Source organism: Buteo buteo, chromosome 27, assembly GCF_964188355.1.
Source record: "Buteo buteo chromosome 27, bButBut1.hap1.1, whole genome shotgun sequence".
In the NCBI taxonomy this organism is placed as follows: domain Eukaryota; kingdom Metazoa; phylum Chordata; class Aves; order Accipitriformes; family Accipitridae; genus Buteo; species Buteo buteo.
Window position 1 is genome coordinate 6,467,564 of NC_134197.1, and position 22,263 is coordinate 6,489,826.

Below are 22,263 nucleotides of genomic sequence, written 5' to 3' on the forward strand. Positions count from 1 at the left end.
TCCACCTGGAAAAAAATTCCAGGAAGGTGTGGTGGAAGAGACGTGGCACGTGGTGGTGGTGGTGGTAGTTAATTATCCAGTATCCCAGTGGGAATGAGCTGTCACCGTTAACGCTGGAGAAGCAGACCCATGAGGAGGACAGCACCACAGTCCTGCTCACATGCGACACGAAGCATCAGACAGAAAAGCAAAGTGTTTACGCTGCCAGACCCATCATCTCTGCCTGCAGAAGTTAGAAAGAAGGGCAGGCAGCAGCGTGGGGAAACCCGGGGCGCGCATAATGGGTTTTTTCCCTAGTATTCTCCCGTTTCGCAGGACTTTTGAGGGGTTTGCTCCATCGCAGGGTGAGGAAGCCAACAGATGGCACTGTGCTGTTTCTGGAGGAGCCCAGCCTTGCTGAAGGCCAGACATGGGATGCCCAAATGCTGGAAAAGCGTTGCACTTCAAGGAAGTTTCTCCCCGTGCAAAGGCAGAGGCGAAGTCTCCCCATGGCCCTTCCTCCACCTTGAGCTGCTGCTGCTTTGGCCCAAAACATGCTGCAAAGTGGATATGTTTGTACACAACCTCGGGACATTATCTATTAACAGGAAAAAGGATGCAAAACCATCCTGCAAACCGGGTGAGTGTTAGAAAAGCTCAAATTCCCATCGGGAACATTTCTCTCCCTGCATCCTGTGTGGTAGGCATGGGTGGAACGGACACCCTTGGTGCTGTGCCAGTGCCTGGCTGAGGAAATCAAATGTGGGGAGCTGATTATTTTAGCAGGAGGCACAGGGTTCCTTGGGAGCACGGCTGGATCAGCCGGTGGCCCTCATCTGGGAGATTGACTTTAGCCCCAGGGGCTCCTGCTGTTTGGAACTGGCGGAGCAGAGGAGAGGGATGGGAGGTGATGCTGGGGTTGGTTCCTGACAGTAAAACCCTGTTCTTTTCATCAAGCCTCCCCTGTGGAAGAGTGCCCTTTATTTCACATGTCCTGCAGGTGTGCGCTTGCTGCTCTAGGAGCAGAGACACAGTCACAGCTCCAGCCATGGGTTTGTGCCTCGTAGCAGGGTTGGGTGGATGGTTTGGGTGAGTTATCCCCACTGTTCAAAAAATACTGGTTTTCCAAGCTGAATCTCTAACTCCTTTCCACTCCAGTATTGTGAAGTCCTGTGGAGCCATTCCCCAGTGTTCCCAGTGCCACCTGGTGAGTATCACTGTCATCACTGATGTGCTGGGCTCACAGCTCCTTAACAAGCTTGCATGCCCCGAGATCTCTTCTCCCTCTTGTATTGGTATCGCATTGTCCATCCAACAGCAAATATCTGTAATGGGGATGGGGAAAGCTGGGCTCCAAACCCGGCATCAGGAGCTGCGCTTACCTGGTAGATACATCTGAACAGGCTTAGCTGTCAAGGTGGGCGAAACTCAGAAACGTGGCCCGATTTTCTTGCCTTAAGCCGCAAGACCTTTTCTAGCGAGTGGGGCCAGCAGCGAGTGCGCACCGCAGCTCTGCACCCTGCGGTGCCGGCTCTCCGCCTCGCCTTCCCACAATTTGCCATTGCTCTTCTTCCTCCCTCCCTCTTCTCAAAACCCTCTCAAGGTCCAATCCAGCGATGCAGCGTTTGCCGCCAGGTCCTGAGCATCCCCGTCTCCCCTGCACGGAGCCCCTGCTCACCCTCCGAGGACGTGCTCGGCATCGCCGCTGCGCTCAGCCGCCCCCCGCACGCGGCGGGCTCGACCCCGCTGCCATCCGATGCCGCCTTTCAAATTGCCAAAGTCAAATTAGGGTAAGTAGTTATATTAGGCTGACCTATGCCTTGCCAATCTTTACATCATTCAAAGGCAATTTAGCCTATTCATTCATAACAAGAGGCTATTGATTGAATAATCTCTGTTATTAGCGTTTGGGTAGAACTTGCTCTTTGTTTTATTTTATTATTGTTTTTGTTGGTTAGCTTAAACCTGCTTCTGTTTTGCCCTGCTGGAACTGCCACTGCAATTACAGTAAAGAGTATGAGCAGATACTTGATTAAGCCTTGCAGAGATTATTACAAAGCAAGGCCTCTTTCCAAATGCACATATTTCAGAAGAAATAGCATAAAGAAGCATGCACGTGTGAATTCCTAGGATCTGCTAGCACAATTTATCCTTGCAGGTCAATAGCTCATATTGTCTGCTCTGCCAAATTGTTCAAACATATATAATGCTCTCAAAACATTGCTTAATTAGATTCTAGAGAACATTGACACACAAACAAAAGATATTAATATCAAGGATTTCAGCATCAAATGTAGTTTACACAGATCAAAGAACATTTTTGGTGCAAAGAGGTTATGAATGTGACAGGTTGTTACTCCACAAGTGAAGAATATGACAAGAAGGGGAAGCAATGATCAGAGAGCAGAGCACAAAGAGGAATGAGTACGGACTCGTGAGGCACAGGGGGAAGATAAAGCTGCAGAAACAGAGAAAAAGGAAGATTATTCCTGGAGAGGCAGGGAAAACACCTTACAGAAAACTGTAACAGACTGTGGCAATGCCCCCTAAAATGGACATGGAGCTTTTTGGGGGTATAGGATTGTGAATCACTGCTGTGAGGCAGCATGAGACTTGTCCTCTTTCACAGGGATGGCATATTAAGAGCAAGATCCAAAACTTGAAACTGTGTTTGTAGGCAAACTCTTCCTTGAAATTAATGGCTAAGGGCTCAATGCAGACTTCATCCTTAGCTGGGAGTCTTTTGGTTTTTAGCCATTTGATGTGGTCTGTGTTGCTTGAAACTGGGATGAGGCAGTGAAGAGGTGAAGGATGGGGATGTGGAGATGAGCTGGAAGAGTCGTGAAGTGACAGGTTGAAGTCAGAGGTGGGTTGTCAGAAGATGTGCAGTCCTAGCCAGGCCTGGGATCCTGGGTGTCAATAAAATAGGAAAGGGGACAAATGTGGTTAACAATTTTCTGTCCTGAGTTTCACAAATGCTACTGAGAACAAGTGACATATAGCCGCATATGCCCGGTGTGAGGGAGATTGGTGGTCTCCTTGGGATGTGGATGTGCTGTCTCCATCACCTTGAAATAACTACAGGGTCTGGGAGCAGCTTCGTGGAGCCTCGGTGATCCTGGGACAAGGAGGACTGCCCCAGACTTGCAGTCTTAGCTGGGACAATTTTCAGTCTGGTCAATGGGATCTTAATTCAGCTCATCCACAGCACCTGAAACAGAAAATTACTGTCTGGTGGTTACCTGGAACAGAAGCAAGGAGCTGGAAAGAAAACATGGGAAATGGATGTAAGGGTAGGCACAAAGTAGCAGGCCAGGAAAACAACCAAACAGCTAAAAGAGCAAGCCAAGGGGAAGTCAATAAAATTGACTTAAAATACATATGAATGAAAAAAAAATTAATAAGCCAAAGCTGTATTTAATGTCAATATTGTTGTAGTAGTCTGAGAAATCATGAATAAATAAAAGCAGATGGTGGATTGATCATACAACACCAAGAAAGGCACTTGTGAAGAATATTTTCTTCTCAAGGCACACAGACTCATATGTGTGTTTCTTGTTTGGGAGTCATGTTTGCAAACTCCTGTGTATTGAGAAACAGGTAAACCTCAGTGGTTAAGACTTGTTTTGACACAATTATTTCCTTTTTCTCCTGGAAAGAATTAACTTCTGTTTCAAAAGTGTTCCACCTGCATATTACACTATATATCACAGCAACCTGCCAAATCCCCTGTAAATTATTCAAAAATATGCTGACAAATCAAGGACTAGCATTTTAAAGCATGGGTAATTTGCAGCATTATTGAAGAGCACTCTCTCCCTTCAACTTTTCCCAACAAGCACTAAAAGCAAACTGTCCCTGTTGCTTTTGACAAGAGAAGGATTACCCTCATCCAAATGCTGGCCGAGTTGTTGGGACCTGCACCTTGATCCTGAGAGATGCTGAGTGCTCTCAGAGCCAACCACATTGAAGAAGCTCAGCTTCTTGCCCAACTTTGCATCTATTGATTTTTCTACATGGATAGTGCACCGTAATATCCCATTTAAAAAATAGGGAAGAGAGGAAACTGCTTCACAATGAGCTACGTATTCCTGGCACAGAGGGTTCACTATTAGGACCTAGTCCAGAAGATGGTTTAAGCATGCACTTTCTGAAAAATCTTATTTTTGTTAGGCTTTTTCATTAGGTAGGTCCTTACTTATACTGCACGTGCAGAGACCAAGCAATTTGTCTATCTATCACTAGTTCTCACTGCTGTGGTATGTAGCCTTCAGAGACTGAAATAACATCCTTAACGTCCCTGTGAAAGTGCATTATTTGTCTCAAAATGTGACTCCTATTATTAAAATCAAAGTGAGAGCAGTAAAGAAGTGGCCAGGTACAAAATCATCAGGGTATGTTCAATTATGTGCCATTTTTATGCCAACTTTAGCTCTCCTCATGAACAGGACAAACAACAACTTTAGAGTTTCTTCTCAGAGAGTTGAATGTACCAAAGGATGGCGTGGATGACACGTCCCACCATCGCTTCAGAGGGGTAATCAGAGAAGGGTGCGGAGGCAGAGCCAAGAGAAGAGCAGAGAGGTGTCCCTGTTGCGTGGAGTCGCTCAGTTCATGGTCACTTTGGGCCACTGAGCAGGAGTGGTGCAAGTGGAGGGGGCTGGTGCACAGCTCAGGAGCAGGGCTGCTTCAAGAGCACGCTCTTACCCTCTGCTTGTACCTTACTGACCATGTTTCTCTGTGCCTTAAGCAATTCATGTTTAGAAAGCTTCTGTTGTAGCCCTCAAGATGGGTTGCTTTTCATTTTGATCCCTTTCTGAAGCTGTGGAGCTGCCAGGAAAATTTTGCCTGCTTAAAGTGAGTTGTTGTGGAGCACCCGTACATGGGATGGCCATCGTGTACTTCGAGAGATGCTGAACTGTCTGCTGATTACGGTCTGATCCTGTAGACTTGCTCTTTGGTCCCCAAGACGGTGCAGAGAAAGCCAAGAGCCTCTTCATTTATCACTGTCACATTTTGCATCTTGTTTCAAACCTGGTTTTGTAGATCACAGCCCAGGTGTTCTTCTGTTTGCATTGTGCCTATTACAGTGCGATCCAATTTATGGCTTGTGCTCCTCAAGTGTTTGACAGTTCTGGTTTATCTGCCCCCAGAGTTTTGTTTTTCCCCTGGAAATGATTAGGAGGTTGTGAATTGACATGAGGAGCTATCAGGAGGAATAGGCAACGAGAACATTAACGGTCTGTAGAAAACACAGGAGACCTATATCAACAGGTATTTCAGAAAGGCATTATGGGAGCCCTTGCTAGAGGAAATAATTTGCAAAGCTGTCAACTCGATTGCCACTGGACTTTAACCCAGCTTACAAAGTCACGTATGATCCAAATGTGTACACATGCCCATCGTAGCCACGTGGTCTGCTCGGTCTGTGCAAACCTCGACTGCGAGGTCCTGGGTGTGCAGGCTTGTGGGATCAGAGGTGGAGGCTGCCTCTACCTGTAGTGATGAAACCAAAATTCTCAAAAAGCAGCAATCAAGTGGAGGACAGGCTATGTAATACTGAATTGGGGAAGAGAGGCTGGAAAGCTGCCTGGTGGAAAAGGGCCTGGGGGTGCTGGTCGACAGCCGGCTGAATATGAGCCGATAGTGTGCCCAGGTGGCCAAGAAGGCCAACGGCATTCTGGCCTGTACCAGAAATAGTGTGGCCAGCAGGAGCAGGGCAGTGATTGTCCCCTGTACTGGGCTCTGGTGAGGCCACACCTCGAGTCCTGGGTTCAGTTTTGGGCCCCTCACGACAAGAAAGACCTTGAGGGGCTGGAGCGTGTCCAGAGAAGGGCAACCGAGTTGGTGAAGGGTCTGGAGCACGAGTCTTATGAGGAGCAGCTGAGGGAACTGGGGCTGTTCAGTCTGGAGAAAAGGAGGCTGAAGGGAGACCTGATCGCTCTCTACAGCTACCTGAAGGGGGGTTGTAGTGAGGTGGGGGTTGGTCTCTTCTCCCAAGTAAGAAGCGACAGGACAAGAGGAAATAGCCTCAAGTTGTGCCAGGGGAGGTTTACATTGGATGTTAGGAAAAAATTCTTCACCGAAAGGGTTGTCAAGCATTGGAACAGGCTGCCCAGGGAAGTGGTGGAGTCACTGTCCCTGGAGGTATTTAAAAGACGTGTAGTTTTGGTGCTTAGGGACATGGTTTAGTGGTGGACTTGGCAGTGTTAGGGTAACAGTTGGACTCGATGATCTTAAAGGTCCTTTCCAACCTAATGATTCTACGATTCTGTGAATCAAAATGCTGCTAAGTGTTGGCTACTCATGGCTGTGAGCACCCTGAGCTGGGGACCATCAGCAGTGTAAGGACAGGGGACCTTTGTGTTAAATCAACAGGTAAGGAGATCCAGTCTTCCAGTGAAAAAGATGGACCAGTCCCCTGAGAGAAGATGCAGACACACAACGTGGGTAGGGAATGGCACTGCCTGCTAGGCAGAGGTGGAAAAGGCTGAGGGGGGATTTGGCTGATGGTCAGAAAATCCTGAATGCAGCGGATAAGCTGGACGCAGAACGGTCGTTCACCAAATCCTGTGATAGAAGAACGAGGGGCACTCAATTGAAAACAGTAAGAGATTAAGTTTGAGATAGATAAAAGAAAGCACTTCTGGACACGGCAGGTAGTGAACTTTGGGAACTTGGTGCCACGGGAGGAAAAGGGGATTACAGAAACTCATGGAAACAGCTTTATAAGTGGCAGCTAAAATCCCTGGGCAGGGATGCACCCTCCAGCATCCCTGCCGAGACAGCTCAGGTTGCTGGGGAGCACAAGGGGGATGGAAAGTGGCCCGGATAGCACGCTCTCCTTAAATACCATCTCCCGCTGTGCCCGTCGGAGCAGGCATGCCGAGCTGGACATCCCGGCAGACGGAGCCAGCCAGGGAATCCTATTCACCGAGCTTTCTGGCACGAGCATTTCTGCTGCAGTGCGCAAACGCCGGCTTGCACGGGGGCTGGCACGCTTCCCACGCCGGGCACGCGAAGGCCATCGCCCTGCAGCTTATTCTGCATCAAGGGGCAAGTGGCACAGGTGCTGGTGGTGGTGTTCGCCCCCCACCCTCGGGGCAGGGGGCTCCGCCGTCCCCCGTTCTCCGTCCTTCCAGCGCTGTTATGAGCCCCAGTGATGGCAGCTGCCCAGAGAGTACCTCGCCGCTACAGCATAAGACGCATGGATCAATTAACTCAGTTGCTGGGTTTCGCTTTTGAATCAATTAACTGGAACTGAAATTAACTAAAAATATCCTTTGCTTATTAACAGACCGAACTAATTGCAATAAAAAGCGGAAAAAAAAGAGAAACACAGAGATGCTATTTGTCACAGCGAATCTCTGCCCTCATCTTTATTGCAAATATTCCTCGTTTACTAGGCGGACTAATGACTCCACAACCTCCAAATTGGTAGTGTCATCCCACGATGAGGCGGCTGCATTTCCCACCATCCCCAGCACATCCCGACTCTGTGGGGCCAGGATGGGACCTGGCCGGGACGTGCTCTCGTCTCCACCAGCCCTCCTGCCCCGGCTGCTCCGCGGGGCCTGGCAGCGTGCAGCCCTCTTTGTCTCGCCTTCCTTCCCTTTGTTTCTGACTCCAGTTCTTTGTTTGCCTGGTTTTTCCTTTTTTTTCTTGCTTGCATCCATCATTACTCTGTTGGCCTTTCCTTCCTCTTTCCTTCTTCATGGGTGCCCCCACCCCATCCCGGGCATTTCCAACTGTCCCCCCCCAGCCCTTTCTTTCTTCCCATTTCCACCATCCTCTTCCCCTTCCCTCCGTCCGCAGTGCTATCCCGCTCCTTCCCTCTGTCTTCCCAGCTGCAATTAGAGCTAATCAGATACCTGAGCAGCTCTGCAAAGCTATTAGTGGCTCCCCGCTCATCCCCAGGGGAGGTGAGCAGAGCTGGACAATTAGGCTTTTCCATGCAGCCCCCAGTCTGATAAACACAATAAACAACACGGGGCGATGGGCACAGCTCTGCCGCCAGTGCAACCGCACTGGGCATGGCCCGGCGAGCATCCCTGGCCGTGCTGGTTGTCCCACGGTGGGACGCGGCGCGTGGGGTGCTCCCGGGAGCACGCCTGGCTGCCCTCCTTCTGCCCCTGCTCCGGATCACCCCGTTTTAGGAGCTTGGGGGGGTGCTTTTTGGGGGGGGCACAGCCTCTCCTGCAGGGCCGATGCGTGGTGTTTGTTGCAGAGAATTTCCCTGCTTGCTCCGCAGCCCGGCACACCCCTCCTGCTGCTGGATCTATGAGCTGTGTGTGTGTTTTGTAATTAAGCAGTTAATTGCACTGGAGTTCTTGATTAGCTTTGGGGGATGGTAATGTTCTAGCAGGATGAGATGTTGTGTACAGTTCAGAATCATTTACAGAAATTGGAGCTAATTTTGCTGTCTGTGCTTATTACTGCATTAATTTAATTTGGGTTGCTTTTAGCTCATTAACACATCTAATTAATTCGTTGACATCACTATTAAGATGTCTCTTTGAAATTGGCGTCTCCAGATAATCAGGATGGAAGAGGCTGACAGATCAGGCGCGAAGCTGACTGGGAAAATGGGGAAGAAAAAAAAAAAGGGACGACTAATGAATTTTCCATCAGAATCGCACGGTTTGTCAGAGTTGGTATCAGAGAGGGAGAGACAGAGCTAGCGAGACAGAGAAAGGGCATGAGAGAGACAGCGATGGTAAAGGGAGACTAGTTCTTGCAAAAATATTGTATTTGTTAGGAGAGCTAGCAAGATGCATGAGAGGACAATAAATATTCTTTAGTGAATCGACATCAAGGCTGCATATTTCTTAGTTAATTTTCCTCTCTCCCTGGTTTTCCGTTGTGGCCTTTTGGCTCTTTTCATTTTTTTCCCGCACCACAAATGATTTTGTAATACCAGCACTGGGGGCTTTGATGGACCGGTTGGGCTGGGGGCCGTGCGATGCCCCTCCTGCCGCTGCGGGTCCTGCTCTGCCGCGGACAGGGGAAGGCTGTGGGGATGGGACACCATCCGTGCCCCGTGCTGCGGCGAGTGCGGAGTTCAGGGGATGGACGGACAATTGCAAGCAATTAAATTACGGTTGTTTAATGAGTTAGCACATATCAGCAGAGCCTTGGTATCTGGCTGTATGCCGGCCTGGCTGCATTTGTGAAATAAAACAGCTTAGCTTAAGCCTGCCTTCACAGTGGTTGTAGCTAGGAGAAGAGAGACGTCTTACGGGTTTGGAGGGGCAGTTGTGGTGTGCTGGTTGGGCGCAAAGTCCCAAAGCAAACCCACATGCTGGCCCAGGAGCTGCTGGTCCCGTACGTGGGCAGGAGACCCAGAGCAGAGGGGGCTGTGGGGCACCCAGGGCAGGCCACCCGCCACCCCGGCTCTGCGAGGAGGTAAAAAACACCCTTCGTGACATTCACAGGTGACATTGAACTGGACAAGCCTAGGACACCGCTGGAGGCTGGGAAACCATCTGCATGGGAGCGAATGTGAGCAAACCCAGCAAAATGAGGCTGGCAGCAAGGAGGCAAATAACTCCTTCCCCCAGGCGAGAGTTGGTACACTTGTCCAGGGCATAAAGTCACAGCCCGTTTTTGGGTGCAGCCGTGAAGATGGTGCAGTGTCCTGAGGCTGGGCGGTGGCAAGGCTCGGGCACTGTCCCTTGGCAGGGATTGGAGTTAGGTGGGATGTAAGAGAGCAGGGAGAGAAGAGGAGCCAACATTGACCTTGCTCTGTGCCACAGGTTGATAAGGATGCAGCATGTGCTTAAAATGACCCAGAAGAGCTGTTTTTCCAGCTCCAGGACCCAAATTTGAAGGGCTGTTGTGCAAGGGAAGGGGTTGGGGACCACAGCTGGCTAAAGGCACACAAGGCGGAGGGCAGGAGGCAGTGGAGGGTTTGCACAGAGGGCAGAAATATCACAGGCAGAATAAAACCAGAAAGGCACAGGGGGTGGTCTGCGAGAGGTGAGAACTGGGGGAGTCCTGGTATTAGAAATATTTACTAAAAGGCGAGGCAACACTTGAGGAGCAGATGGGGAAACACTGGACAGGGACCCTTTCCTTTCTCTTTAGCCCCTCCGATGTCCACCTCTGCAAGGTGCTGAGCCTGCAAGCACATCCCTCAGCACACAGCCGAACTCTCCAGCCTTTTGGGTTTTCACTGCTCTCATATTATTTCCCTCTTTCCCCCAGATTTGCCCAGAAGCCCCTGGTCAGCATGGTGCAGAGCCGTGCTCAGGAGCCTGAGTGTGGCCATGCTGCTGTAGCAAGAAGTTCTTCCCACCTCCAGCTCCAGACACCTCTTCCCAAATCCACAGAGGTCCCAGACAGGAGGGAAGGAGGGAGCAGACACAGATATGTTTTGAGGTTGATTATGGTTTTCTCCTGTAGATAATCCCCATCCAACTGCAGAAGACACAACCTCTTTCTGTTCCACATTCCCTGTGACAACTGGAGCAGAAACAGGAGGAACAGCCCCAAAACCCACTTCACCCATGGTTTTAGACTTTTTGGATTCACAGAACCCCCAGGTTTTCACAGTGCACGTGCAGACCCCTCCATATACCTAAAATTTGTGCTGACTGACAGCAAACCAGCTTTTCTCAGTTACCTTCTGCAACCCCTGATGGGTCCCTCCGGAGTCTGTAGGCAACACATTGAAACCACGGATCTAGTTAACTCAGCACACTCCCAACCACGTACTGGATGCGCCAGCCAGCATGCTTGTTTCTGGAAGCATTTTCAGTGGAGTTAGTAACATTATCTGCGCTACAAACATAATGTTCCCACTATCCCTCTGCCCCTCTCAAGGGAGATGCAATGCGGATGAAGGCAATAGAAGGAGTATTTTCACTGGGAATAGCCATCCTGCAGAAAGGCTTTTGTAAAGTGGCTTCAAACTAATTGATTTTAAAAGAGAAGAAAATCTCAAGTTGCAGTAGGAAGGCCGTTGGGGAGGGAGAGGATGATTTTAAAGGCTTTATGCGGTGCACCTGATTCCATGGGTGGAATCGCTCCAGGGCCATCCCTGTCCTCATCAGATTTGTTGCCTGTGTGCCCTCTCAGACTGGAAAAGCCAACTGGAGAAAGTTATTTCTTCCTCACAGCAATTACAAGCCTTGCTGAGAGTGGGAGGCTGGGGGAGATCCCAGGCAGAGACCCTGGAAGAGAAGGCTCCAAGGTCCATCCAGGCAGGGTCTAGGTGGTGGTAAGGGGTTGCAGAGATGAAATCTCCGTCATTGCTTTCTTTGCTTTGCTCAAACCTCGCTTGGGAGAAGCTTGTGGTGGTGGATGGAGGTGAAGGAGAGCCAAGACCTCCCCATTACAGAGATAACGGTAGCTGAGCATCGTGCTGTGCACTGTAGGTTGGGTACAGGGAGGCTGTGCACTTTGGCCAGGGTCGTCAGTCTTGGAAACACGTGTCATATGTAGGCATCTACCTGGTTTTCAAGGGTACCAAACCAGATTGGGACCAAATTATAAAAGGAGAAGACTGGTTTTAAGAGCCTCTTTTCTGGCAGTCTTGGTTTGTCCCACTTCCATTAAGCTGTAACACCCAGGCTGGCAGCACCACTGGTGCTGTTATCTGTTCTCCTTCCCAAACAGAGATCAAATCTTCCTTTCAGCCCACCCCAAAAAAGAGAAACACAGCATCATGTTGAATGCACAGTCAATCTGAAAAGTCACAGGAGTGAATTGCATTGGCTTCCTGGGATTCCTTGTCCAACAGCAGTGCTAAAACAGAGCATGTTTGTAGGTGTCTTCTCCTACCTGTGATTTGGGAAGGAAAAAAACCCAAGACTATCCCCACATCCTCAGTCTAACAAATAATCCCAAGCAATAATCCCAAGAAAATCTTTCTGCCCTGCATGGCAAGGCTCTCCCTGTGACAAGCACAGAGCAATTTACTCCAACACTGAGCTGCAGTTTCCACCTGGAGAAGAGAAGTTTGCTCAAATTTCTATTCAATTTCATTCAAGGGAAGAATATTAGAAACTCCACTCTTTAGCACTTCATTAAACACTTTAGTTTAATAGCATCCTCCAGGGAATCCCAATCTGGACCACGTGAGCCAGGAGTAAACAGCTGCATCAATTAACCCCATAATCTCAAGGGTGCTATTAGAAGGTGAGATACCCTTAGAAAGTGCATATGCCTGCAATTAGGCTTAAAATACTTATGTGTCAATAGATTTAGTTATTTGTGCTCTCTACTATTGATCTTGCTTATATTTTCCACATTAAACAGTCTTTCTTACTTCATCAATAAATTAAGTGCTGTTTAGATTTATTCACTTTTTTCTATTAAATGGTGCAAACTTGCGACCTCCTGACCCTGGCCTGGCTCTGAGATGAGGGGCTCCAACCCTCTTCTCTGGCAGCTACATCTTGCTTTTGTTCCAGGAGCTCGGGAAAGCAGCAGTGGGAAAGAAATGCAGGAGCTGCTGGCCTGGATTGACCATTAGCAGAGCTCGGGCAGGGCAGAAGAGGCGTTTGGGCTGGGTTTGCTGGATATGCCACTTTATGTGTTTGTTTTTCCTGCCTAGGTCAGATTTGGAAGAGATCTTAGAGAAGGCCAGCTTTCGATACCATGAACATAACAGAAATGATTGAGTTTCTGCCACACAGGTCTCTGAGGAAGGGGCAGGTTCTAAGACCATGCAGAAAATTAGGCTCTCCCTGGCTTTTCTTCCCAGTAAAAGGCTTTGGGAAGAGCTTTAAATCCTCTGAAATGGCAACCGAGCAGGCAAGGAGCAGTGCTGCCAGCAGGCACCTCACCGGGAACTGGTGGGGTGAGATGAAGAGCTGGTCCTCTCTTTTTCCTGCTATTTTCCATCAGCTTCATTACTGATTGCAGCCTCTTCCTCCGGATTATTTGGCCCAAAACCAGGTGTGTGCACAGACAGAAATGTGAGAGTGCTCAGTGTTTCTGGCTGGAAGCTGGGACCGCTCTGGGACATACAGGTGTTCCTGGGTATCAGAAAGAAGTGAAATGGTGGAGAGACGTTTGCCTGCAGAACTGGTTGAGAAGAGGGCTGAGGAGGGAGCAAGTTTTATGATTGTTTCTTTTTTGTAGCCAGACTTCTAAGTCCTAATTCTTACTTATATGGGAGTGGATCAAGGCTGGGGTCCTGCTGCAGGATAAGTGCTGTGCTGAGGGTTGAGCATACTGAGCAAAATAGCAGCTCTTGCCAAGGGCTGGTGGCATTGTACACTGAAAATAGCTACTGTCCTTTTCATTCTTTAAGTTCTCAACGAGTCTTTGCTTGTTTTCACCAGCTCCCCTTGAAGACCTGTTGGCTTTCTGTAAGGAAATTGCACAATTATTTTCATGGAAAATAATTCTGGAGGTAATTTTTTTTTTTTACTTCGGTCATCCTGGCTTTTCTGTACCATGCTTAATGAATGTTGTGGTGTTTCATGAGGAGCATGGGTGAAAAAAAGGAAAACTTAGGGCATTTAAAAGGATAATCTTTCAGCTAATTTGCATTGTTTAGTTTGCTGCTCCCCTACCTGTCTCGTGTGTATTGGTGCATACGAAATTTTGTTTTTAACCAGGCTCTCCTGACCAAACAGAGGCCGGCAGGCCGTTGTTGTTACAATTAAGCTATGTGCTACTTTCCATAACTCATTAGCCCTTTAGTTTCTGGATTAATTCAATGTGCAAATAATGTCACAAATTGAATATTAGTAGACTTCTATTGAGGATTAAGCGGCAGTAAAAGCATATCACTGTGTCCTCATTTTGCTTTGCACGACTGTGGTTTGTCCAGCGTAGCAAGTGGTTAGTTAACTACCCGATAGCTCGCCGCCTTCTTTCCCATACTGGTTTTTCATGTAATAACCCAGCCATTAGAAGAGAAAAACAACAACTGGGCATGTAAAAGTGGGCGTATGCAAAATGAATCTCCCTGTTAGCCCTGCACAGTGTCCAAACTCTTTTTTAAAGGAGACTTTGCATGAGGATGGCTCCAGCTCTCCTATAGTTGCTCCCACAAACACCCAGCAGCACTCAGTTGACAACCCATGGTTAGCTAATGGGCTGTACTTGCTGAGTTAAACACTTCACCTGTGTCCTTGCATGGATCTTGGAATGTATTTTATCACCTCTAATTCTCTGCAGACACAAAATTTGGGTGGAATTGCTTAAACCAGCCCTGGCATCCCTATTGTTGCTACAGAGATGAAGCAGAAAAACAGGTTTTGGAAGGCGTGCAATGTCCCATCCCAGCCAAAGATCTCCATGGGGGTCCCAGCACCTGCCCCAAGGGTCTAGCTGTGGCTTTGGGACCCACAGTGGGCATTGCAATGCCAACACGAGCCCAAAGCTTTTAACTTTAGACATATTGGTAGTGTCAACGTGGGGAGAATGGCTCCATGCCACAAGAACTTTCAGGGCATTGCTGAGCAAAATGGGTGCAGCTTTCTTTTAATGCACTGAAGTGGAGGCAAATTTCAATCTAATAATGTAAAGCAGCAATAACCATTATAATTAATTTATATAAAAGACATTATAAAATTACACTTGATGCATTTAAATCCCATCCAGGAGCAGTGCTCGTTTTCCAGTTAAGCTATGGGCTGTGCTAAGGCAGACGGGGAAAGAGGTATTTCAATATTTCTTATAATTTTATATTCTTTCTAATATCTCTCATGCTAATTTCATTATGCAACACAGTCAGCACAGTGATGTAATTATTGAAAAGTAATTTTGCAATAAATGGATTTAAATGTGTTCGAGTCCATTGTAAATTCAATCTCTTGGTAAAGGTGGATTGAACAGGCAGGAAAAAGGGAGCGGGGACGTTGCTGGGTGAAAGCTGAGAAGTCCTGGGCATCCCATGTTGAGCATCTGCTTACACCAACTAATAACATCCACTTCAGATGGAAACCGCTCACGGAGCCGGCCTCCCTCCCCTTAGGCTCCCAAAGCTGCTGCTTGCAGAGGGCACTTCCAGCCTTCACGGTGGGGGAAACGTCGGATCTGTCAAGTCTCCTCCTGGAGCAAGGCGCTGCTGTTGCTGGGTGTCTGTGCCGCTCTTAGCGAAGTGGGTCCTGTGTGGGTGTCTTAGTCTGGATTAAGGGCTCAGTTACTGGGCAGGGACATAAAGATATTCTTCTGCATAAGACATGGGAGATGTGATTTCTATTCCTGGCTCTGTCAGAGACTTCCTGTGTGATACTGGGCAAGCGGTATATCATCTCTGTGCTTCCATTTCCTCATCTGCACAATAGGGATAAAGAGTGCTTCCCCAGCTCATCGGTGAAATTAATGTAACATATGTAAAGTGCATGTATATCCCCAGATGAAAGGTGCCATTGTAATAATATTCAAATTACTATGGAAAATAGATAAAGCGACCAACCCCTGCTAAATGATCGTCGAGCTTTTCACCAGATTCATGAGATCCACGCAAAATGTGATAAGAAAACCTCAGATGTCAAGTGGTTTAGAGTCAGACTCTGCTCATGAAACAGAGCTGGCTGTGCCTTTCAAGTGGAGGATGAGATAGTGAAGAATTTGGGGCTTGGAAAGTTGTTGCCGTGGTTAAGCTGTCCCGGTTTACCAGATGCCTCCGTTCATCTGGATGGGAAGCTTGGGGGATACATCGCCTGATGTCCAAATCAGGACCCAGGAACCCTTCAGTGACATTGAAATCAAAGTGATAAAGCAGGGCTGTTTGTTTTTTCTGACCCTAATGGCTGCATACAAGTTTGGGATATCCCAGAAAGGTCATGTGCGGATGGAGGTGACAAAGGGGACACTGGATGAACTGGCTTAATAGGAATACTTAACCCACAAGGCTTGTGTTAGACCTTTACCTAGAGGTAAAGGAAAGAGCTCTGGAGTCACTTGTAGAGCATTAGTGGATACTGCAGTGGGAGGATGTTCAGGTCTAAGTACCGAAGTGATGATATCTCTTCTCTGATGTCCTTTGTGCACGTCCCTTTTCCCACAGCATCGCTGCAAGGTTATGTCTGGGCAGCACAAAGACCTATAAGCGGTGCCCATGTTCTTGGCAATAGGTTTGTATCTGAGCAAGGCTGGTAGCAGGCAGACATTTGTGTGTTTTCTCTGAAACAAATGTACCTCCTGGAGTTTCCTTCCATTGTGAAGGAGGTGCTGGCTTGGCCTCCGAAAGAGCTATGTTGGGGATCACTTGAAACCTGAACTCACAGGAGATTTGACTCCAAAACTGCTGTGCCAGTCTCTTCTGGCACCATTGTATAGTTGCCCAGCACCAAATGCTCAATTATAGACAAAATTGAATTTACAATTTGCTTTTGGGCAATGTGTAAATTGGCCCTTCATTGATTATTAATGAAGTGCTAATTGCTCTTTGCAACCAATTTTTATGCAAATGCTATTAGTGCTATTTGCACAATCCTGCAATTTACAGTTTTACATTTGCAATGGCCTGGTGAAAAGATGTGAAAAAATGACAGCTTGTCCTAAAAGAAAACAAGAAGGGAAGGGAGGAAGCAATCGCAAAACTTGCAAAAGTTGGAGTAGCAAAATAACACAATTAGGAATAAGAAAACATTTTAAAACAAAAACAAAAACAAAAACAAAAAACCCGAAACAACCCCTCTCTCTTTATTGATTGTTACAGATTCAGCGTTGACAGGGGTTGTTCTGAATGTAACAGGATCCCATGGCAGATGTAAACCAGACTCCAGGCATTTGCTGTGTGTTTCACTGCGGAGGTCAGTGTATGAATTTGCCTGTGAAAACATTGATGCAAGGCTGCCAGCATTACCCATTCAAGAACCGGGTGCTTTTCTCGGTGACAAATGACGCGGTGTTAGTTTGCGAATCAAGTGTGGGCAGCTGCTGAACTGTTTTGGCGCAGAGCTCCTCGCTGAGATAACACCTCTCCCCTGCGTGGGGCTAGGAGCTGAGCGCTCGCGATCATCTGCACAGCCTCCTCCACCATCACACCGGGATTTTTGAGACCTCCCTTTGCTTCTGCATCACAGTGACACCTTGTAGATGGTGCAGAGAGTTGTGTTTTGTGTGAGAAGACTGGGTCCTGCAAAATGGGAGCACTACGGGTCTCACTTTGCTAGTGGGGAATGAGGGTTTCCAGTAAGGGCTTGTTTGCAGGCCTGGTTTCCTTCGGGGCTCTGGGCGTTGCTGCCCGGTCTGAAGCTTCGCAGGAAGCCTTGGTGGAGTACGAAATCAGATTCAGCTCCAAGCTATTTCCTAATTGCTTCTCCTCTATCAGACAGACTTTTCAGTGAACTTCACTGAAGGTGTTTGAGGCAGCAGAGTGGCCTCATCTGCTGTCGGGTGACAGATGCTGCTGGTGGAACAGGGCTTGCTGAGTCCCTAACAAGAATGTTTTTTTTTATTTGGGTAGGGGCAGGCTGTCGTCATTAGGACCCAAGGAAGCCACAGGTAGCCCCTGTCTGATAGGATAATAAGGAAACAGCTCATATGAGTGCCTGTGCAGGCAGCACAAGCAGGGCAGGTTGAAAATAAATATGACCTGGGGAGCCTCAGGTGGGGCACAGTGAAAGTGGATGTCAGCTTGAACCTGTCCATATCGGGGAGAATGAGATAACAGGAGGGTTTATTGTTGATCCACAACCACTCTTCTTTATTCTATCTTATTATTCATTTTATTGCTTATATCGTCGAGCAGAAGGATGCTGGCTTTACATACAGCTCCTGTGTTCGTACATCCAGGGATCCTGTTTATTCTTTGCACTGGGAGCTGGTGCTGAGCTGCTTGTTCACGACAGCTCCTGGTCCCTCTAGAGCTGTCCCCTTTCCAGGTGCATCCCTCTGTGCTGTAGAAGATCACTGTGCTCTTCCTCCTGACATACGTGACCTACCCTTGGCCATATTAATGTCTTTTGCTGGGACGAGTCCAAGCAGCCAAGAGATCCCTACTGCACCCGTTTCCATTCTGGTTTTGTGTCACACCCAACTTTCCCAACAGTGATTTAAAGTTTTCTTTCCAGAGCCTTAATGAGAACATCATTTCTGCTGGACCTCGTGCCATTCTTGTCTTCAGCTTTCAGAGGAGGAGGAAGCAAATGGATCACTGCCCAGGTGCGTTACCCCCATCCAGACCTTGCTAAGGGCATGGGCGGGCGGTCCATATCCCCGGTTCGCGGCAGAGCAGTCGATGCAAGCGAAGGTCTCCCTGCTGCCCCGCTGCCACTCGCAGGGCTTTCCCACGGTGCTGCCCAGGCAAATGCTCGCTGCTCGCTCTCTTTCCCCGGGCAGCAGTGCGGGAACCTTGCTACAGCTGCAGGAATCGCTGCCGGCTGCCTCACTCTCAGCACGGGAAGATTTCCTCTTGCTTTGATTACGGCACGGGTTGTTTTCTCAGTGGGGGACGCTGCTCCTGGCCGTTCCCTGGCGCGGTTACTGATCGTGCAGGAAAACACAAGAGTGCCGGGGAAGCCACAGGCGTGGAAGAGCGGCTGCGATTCCCCCGAGGAGCTGCGTGCTGTAAGGCCCCGCGCAGACGCAGCGTGGCACTCTTTTCCAGAGCACCGGTGCCTGGCACCCGTGGGAGAACCGTCCCCACGCTCGACCCCATCCCTGACCTCGCCGGCAGCCGCAGGCACCCCGGTGCTTTCCCAGCCCTGCACACCCCGCTCCGGCCACCCCGGCTGCCGACCCTCTGACCCAAAATCGGTGTTTTGCTGAGCATCGCAGCTCAGAGACCTGCGGCCGCCTGAGCCATCCCAGGGTTCAGCCTCAGGAAAGCGTTCAGAGGATGCTTTACAGCTGCTCAGAGCCGATGTCAGGATGCACCTATACACCACGAATGTTTTGTGGAGAGACCAGCCAGGAAATAGTTTCCAGGGGCGTAAAATCCTCATTTTTAATCCTGGGAGAACTGTTTGGATGTGACTTGAAGGTATTGTTGATTAGCCGTGATTTTGGGGGTTGTAATCGGCTTTTTCAGGGTGGATGTGGCCCTAATCTGGATGAGGACCCAGATGTGACAGCTGAGGGTTCAGGAGATGGGAATGCAACCAAACCACCCCAGAGGTAAGAGCTACCCAGCCACCTCCCCCCAAAAAGCCCTGCTTGGTGCCTGGGGTAAAATATGCCTTGTGCCAGGAAGAAGAGCTTACTTAGCCTAGAAAAAACCCAAGGATCTGAGCTTGGCCTTGGCCTGAGGTGGCTGGTGACATTGGACAAGTCTCCCAGTGCTTTCAGGTGGGTGCAACAACGCTCGCAGCCCCCCACGAGCAATGCCCCGGGTGCAAACAGCCTGCAGGCAGCCCTGCCGGGACCCCCCCCCAAAAGGCAGACGTCAGTGCCGCTCTCCCCTGGAGAAAGAGGGTTGCAGCTTCAATTTAAATAATTGTTGCCAGGGTTTCAGCAGTGACTCATTCGTCTCTGCGACAGGATCCCTTGTTAGCAGGGGGCTATCTGGGGACCAGCCCCCTCCCCGTGTTGCCAAGGCACCTCGACCGGAGGGACTTTCTGCACCTCCTTCTGCTCATTCCTCTCGCCTTTTGTTTTCTAAAATATTCACCCCGGCAATGTGGGCGCAGACAGGGTGCATGTGCACAGGGGTGTGCTGTCTGCACCCCAAAAGGGCTCTGCTCTGCCACGGTGGCCGAGCTCTTGTGTCTTTGCTCTTTGTTTTAACAGAGATGGGGGGGGAGGCTGTTTTGCTCGACCACCGAGCATCTTGTGGGGCAGTCCGTACCGCTTTGTCACTGGGATGTCATCCGCATCCTGAGGTCCCAGTACGGCAGATCAGTGTTGGGTTTCGCTCAGCCAGTGGGCACCCTCAGAAAGGGCAAACATGGGATGATGAGATAGGAGGGGAATAAACTCGTTTAAGCTGTTTTAGCTTTCAGATTCCCTCCAGGCTTAAAGTATGCTTTTAATTTTTAGCATTTTCTTCTGTTTTCCTTCCAATGTCTGGTTTGGAAGGCTATTCTACCTATGAAATAGGAACAAAGTTGTGTTTTCCCCACTCCTTGGCAGTGGCTGTCTGCTGTCGGCAGTGGTACTCTGGGGTAGACTTGTTCAATTCACCCTTAGTCTCCAGACAGCACAAGGAGGTTCAGAAGATGGAGGAGGAAACCTCTTCTCCACCCCATACAAGAACGCTTCCCTCCATGTGCTGCTGGGTTTTGGTGTCCATAACCAAGCCTCCCCTCCCCATGGAAAACAAAACCCAAGAAGAAATTTTGGGCCTTATTTTTTGGGACCAGCGTCCTAGCATGACCTCATTTTAAATCCCCCAAATTTGAGGAATATGTATTTTAAATATGATGTTATAAAAATGTAGTAAATATTTAATTTTATTTTTATTAAATACTAAATTGATGATGGCTGACACTTTATTAAAGTGTCAAAGTGAGTGTTCCTACATTCTAATTACTTATTCTAACAAGGAGGCAGCCTCGTCAGCAGCCGCGCGCGCTGGTGTGCGCAGGCGAGGGGTGCTCCTGTTAAGTAACACCTATTAAACTATCATTTGCACCTAGAGGCATCTCATTAATATCTCAACTGGTGAGACTGCGCTGCCAGTGCCTACCTGACCTGGGGCGTTGACAGGAGAAATGGCTCCAGGAGGCCTTTCCTCGCTCCAGGCTCTCCTGTACAAATAATTCCTATAAAATTAATAACGACTATTCCACTTAATTGAATTCCTGATAAATGAAGATTCTTTCAGGCCCCTGTTAAATGCATCCAAGAGATGCAGGAGGAGTCCTGCACCGTAGTCTGGGGAAAGTTTTGTTCTTCTCCTCTCTCCCCTCCTTGCTTCCTTCGTCTCTCCAAGCCTCTTCCCACCCTGTCCATCCCTCCTGCTGTTCCCACCTCATCACTCTTTTCCTTCCCCTCCTGACCATGTCTTCTCTTTTCTGCAGCAGCTTCCTTTTTGATCTCCCATTTGACTCCCTCCCACTTCTCTGCCTCCGCCTGGATCTACCTTTATGGCTATCTCAGTTACTTATTTTCCTTCTGGAGCTTTCTTCTTCTTTCCTCTCTTCCCCTTCCATCTTTCTTTCTTCCATCTTCCATTTGGCTCTTCATCTCACCAATAAGAACCATTTTTCTCAGGTTTCCTTTCAGACCCTGAAATGGTTGTCTTAGAGGAATCTCCTTGCTGGGGTGAGATCTCTGCTGGATGAGGTTGTGGCGTTGCATCTTCAGAGCTGACCAGTCACTGGGAAGATGTGTCCTCCCCCAAAGCGGAGATTGCCATCCCAAAAAAACTTGCGGAGCATGCAAGTCTCCTTTCATCCCACCTTCCCCACAAATGGAGAGATACCCGTGTAAGAAGAGGAGCTTGTCCTCAAGACAGAGTTTATAGGGTCACCACTTGGATGCCAAATCATCACAAAAGAGGTAATGGGCTCCTGCAAGGGACACTTTGGAGTTTGAGAGCTTTTTGTTGCACTGCAGGGCTGTCTTGAATGTCGTTTACTCTGCTCCTAGCAGTAAAGGGGCTGCCTTTTTGCCTTTATCATGTGCAGCTGCACTACTGGCATTGGGGTTTGGTCATCAGTTGTTCGGGTTTGCTTTTGTCATTCTTTTAATAAATGTAAAAATACCCACTAAAAAATTCCATTCTATTTTTATTTCATTCCAATTAGGAAAACAAACTAGAAACTACACTTAATATTAAAAACACCAACTCGAGATTCAAAGCAAGCAACTTAAAAATAAATAAATACATAATGGAAAAAATATCATTAAATAATGCGTGAATAACAAGTAATGGGATTTTAATCTTCTTGCTAGGACAGGCTACTTCTTCAGCACTAAAGGTGACTCACAAGCAGCATCACTCTGGGAAAGTTAAAAAAGTGGTAATTCGATAAGACTCAAGGATTGTGTGGGACTCAAAGAGGGATAAAACAGCCTTGCAGGGAGCTCTCCTTCCTCTGTCTCTGAGTGATGAATGAAACTAGAAAACCTGATCAGTTCAGAGCTGCTGAAAAATAAAACATGATCGCGTCTTCATGAACACCCAGATAGGCTGGAAATCGCTGCCCCACAATGCCATGACGGCTGAAAGCTGAGCAGAGTTCAAAAGGACGTTCGGCATTTTTATAGATAACTATATTCAGAGTTGTAGGAATTATTATTAAAAATATATATATATAAATCAAACAAAATAAGAACACCCTGTGAAGGGGTCTGGAGAGCATCTCTGGGTGCCTGCAGCAGGACTCGGTTAACCATCGAAGTGAAGAAGAAACTTGCTGCTGTGGTAAGTTATTGCTAAAACAGGGTTTCTTGCACCAGCTTCTGCTGCCTCCAGTAGCGGAGCTG

General features: G+C 48.4%; 1 protein-coding gene and 1 long non-coding RNA gene across 2 annotated transcripts; both read left to right on the forward strand.

Moving 5' to 3' along the window:
• Nucleotides 1-264: 264 nt before the first annotated feature.
• LOC142045331 (uncharacterized) lies at nucleotides 265-14,567 on the forward strand. The gene is made up of 6 exons (XM_075058718.1): nucleotides 265-619; nucleotides 1,138-1,186; nucleotides 1,583-1,769; nucleotides 10,186-10,359; nucleotides 13,284-13,342; nucleotides 14,542-14,567. Exons 1-5 carry the CDS (start codon nucleotides 410-412, stop codon nucleotides 13,300-13,302), a joined length of 639 nt encoding a protein of 212 aa, XP_074914819.1. The 5' UTR covers nucleotides 265-409; the 3' UTR covers nucleotides 13,303-13,342; nucleotides 14,542-14,567.
• A 4,388-nt stretch (nucleotides 14,568-18,955) lies between these two features.
• Nucleotides 18,956-21,618, forward strand: LOC142045332 (uncharacterized). Its single transcript, XR_012654565.1, has 3 exons — nucleotides 18,956-19,008; nucleotides 19,081-19,179; nucleotides 21,046-21,618. It is a non-coding gene; the product is annotated as an uncharacterized LOC142045332 (long non-coding RNA).
• Nucleotides 21,619-22,263: the final 645 nt, after the last annotated feature.

Bases quoted from the DNA above. Each gene is read 5' to 3' on its own strand.
- LOC142045331 (XM_075058718.1), top strand. From the start codon at position 410: ATGGGATGCCCAAATGCTGGAAAAGCGTTGCACTTCAAGGAAGTTTCT. The intron at 1,187-1,582 runs GTGAGTATCACT...AACCCTCTCAAG, and splicing joins AGTGTTCCCAGTGCCACCTG to GTCCAATCCAGCGATGCAGC. The intron at 1,770-10,185 runs GTAAGTAGTTAT...TCTTTCCCCCAG, and splicing joins ATTGCCAAAGTCAAATTAGG to ATTTGCCCAGAAGCCCCTGG.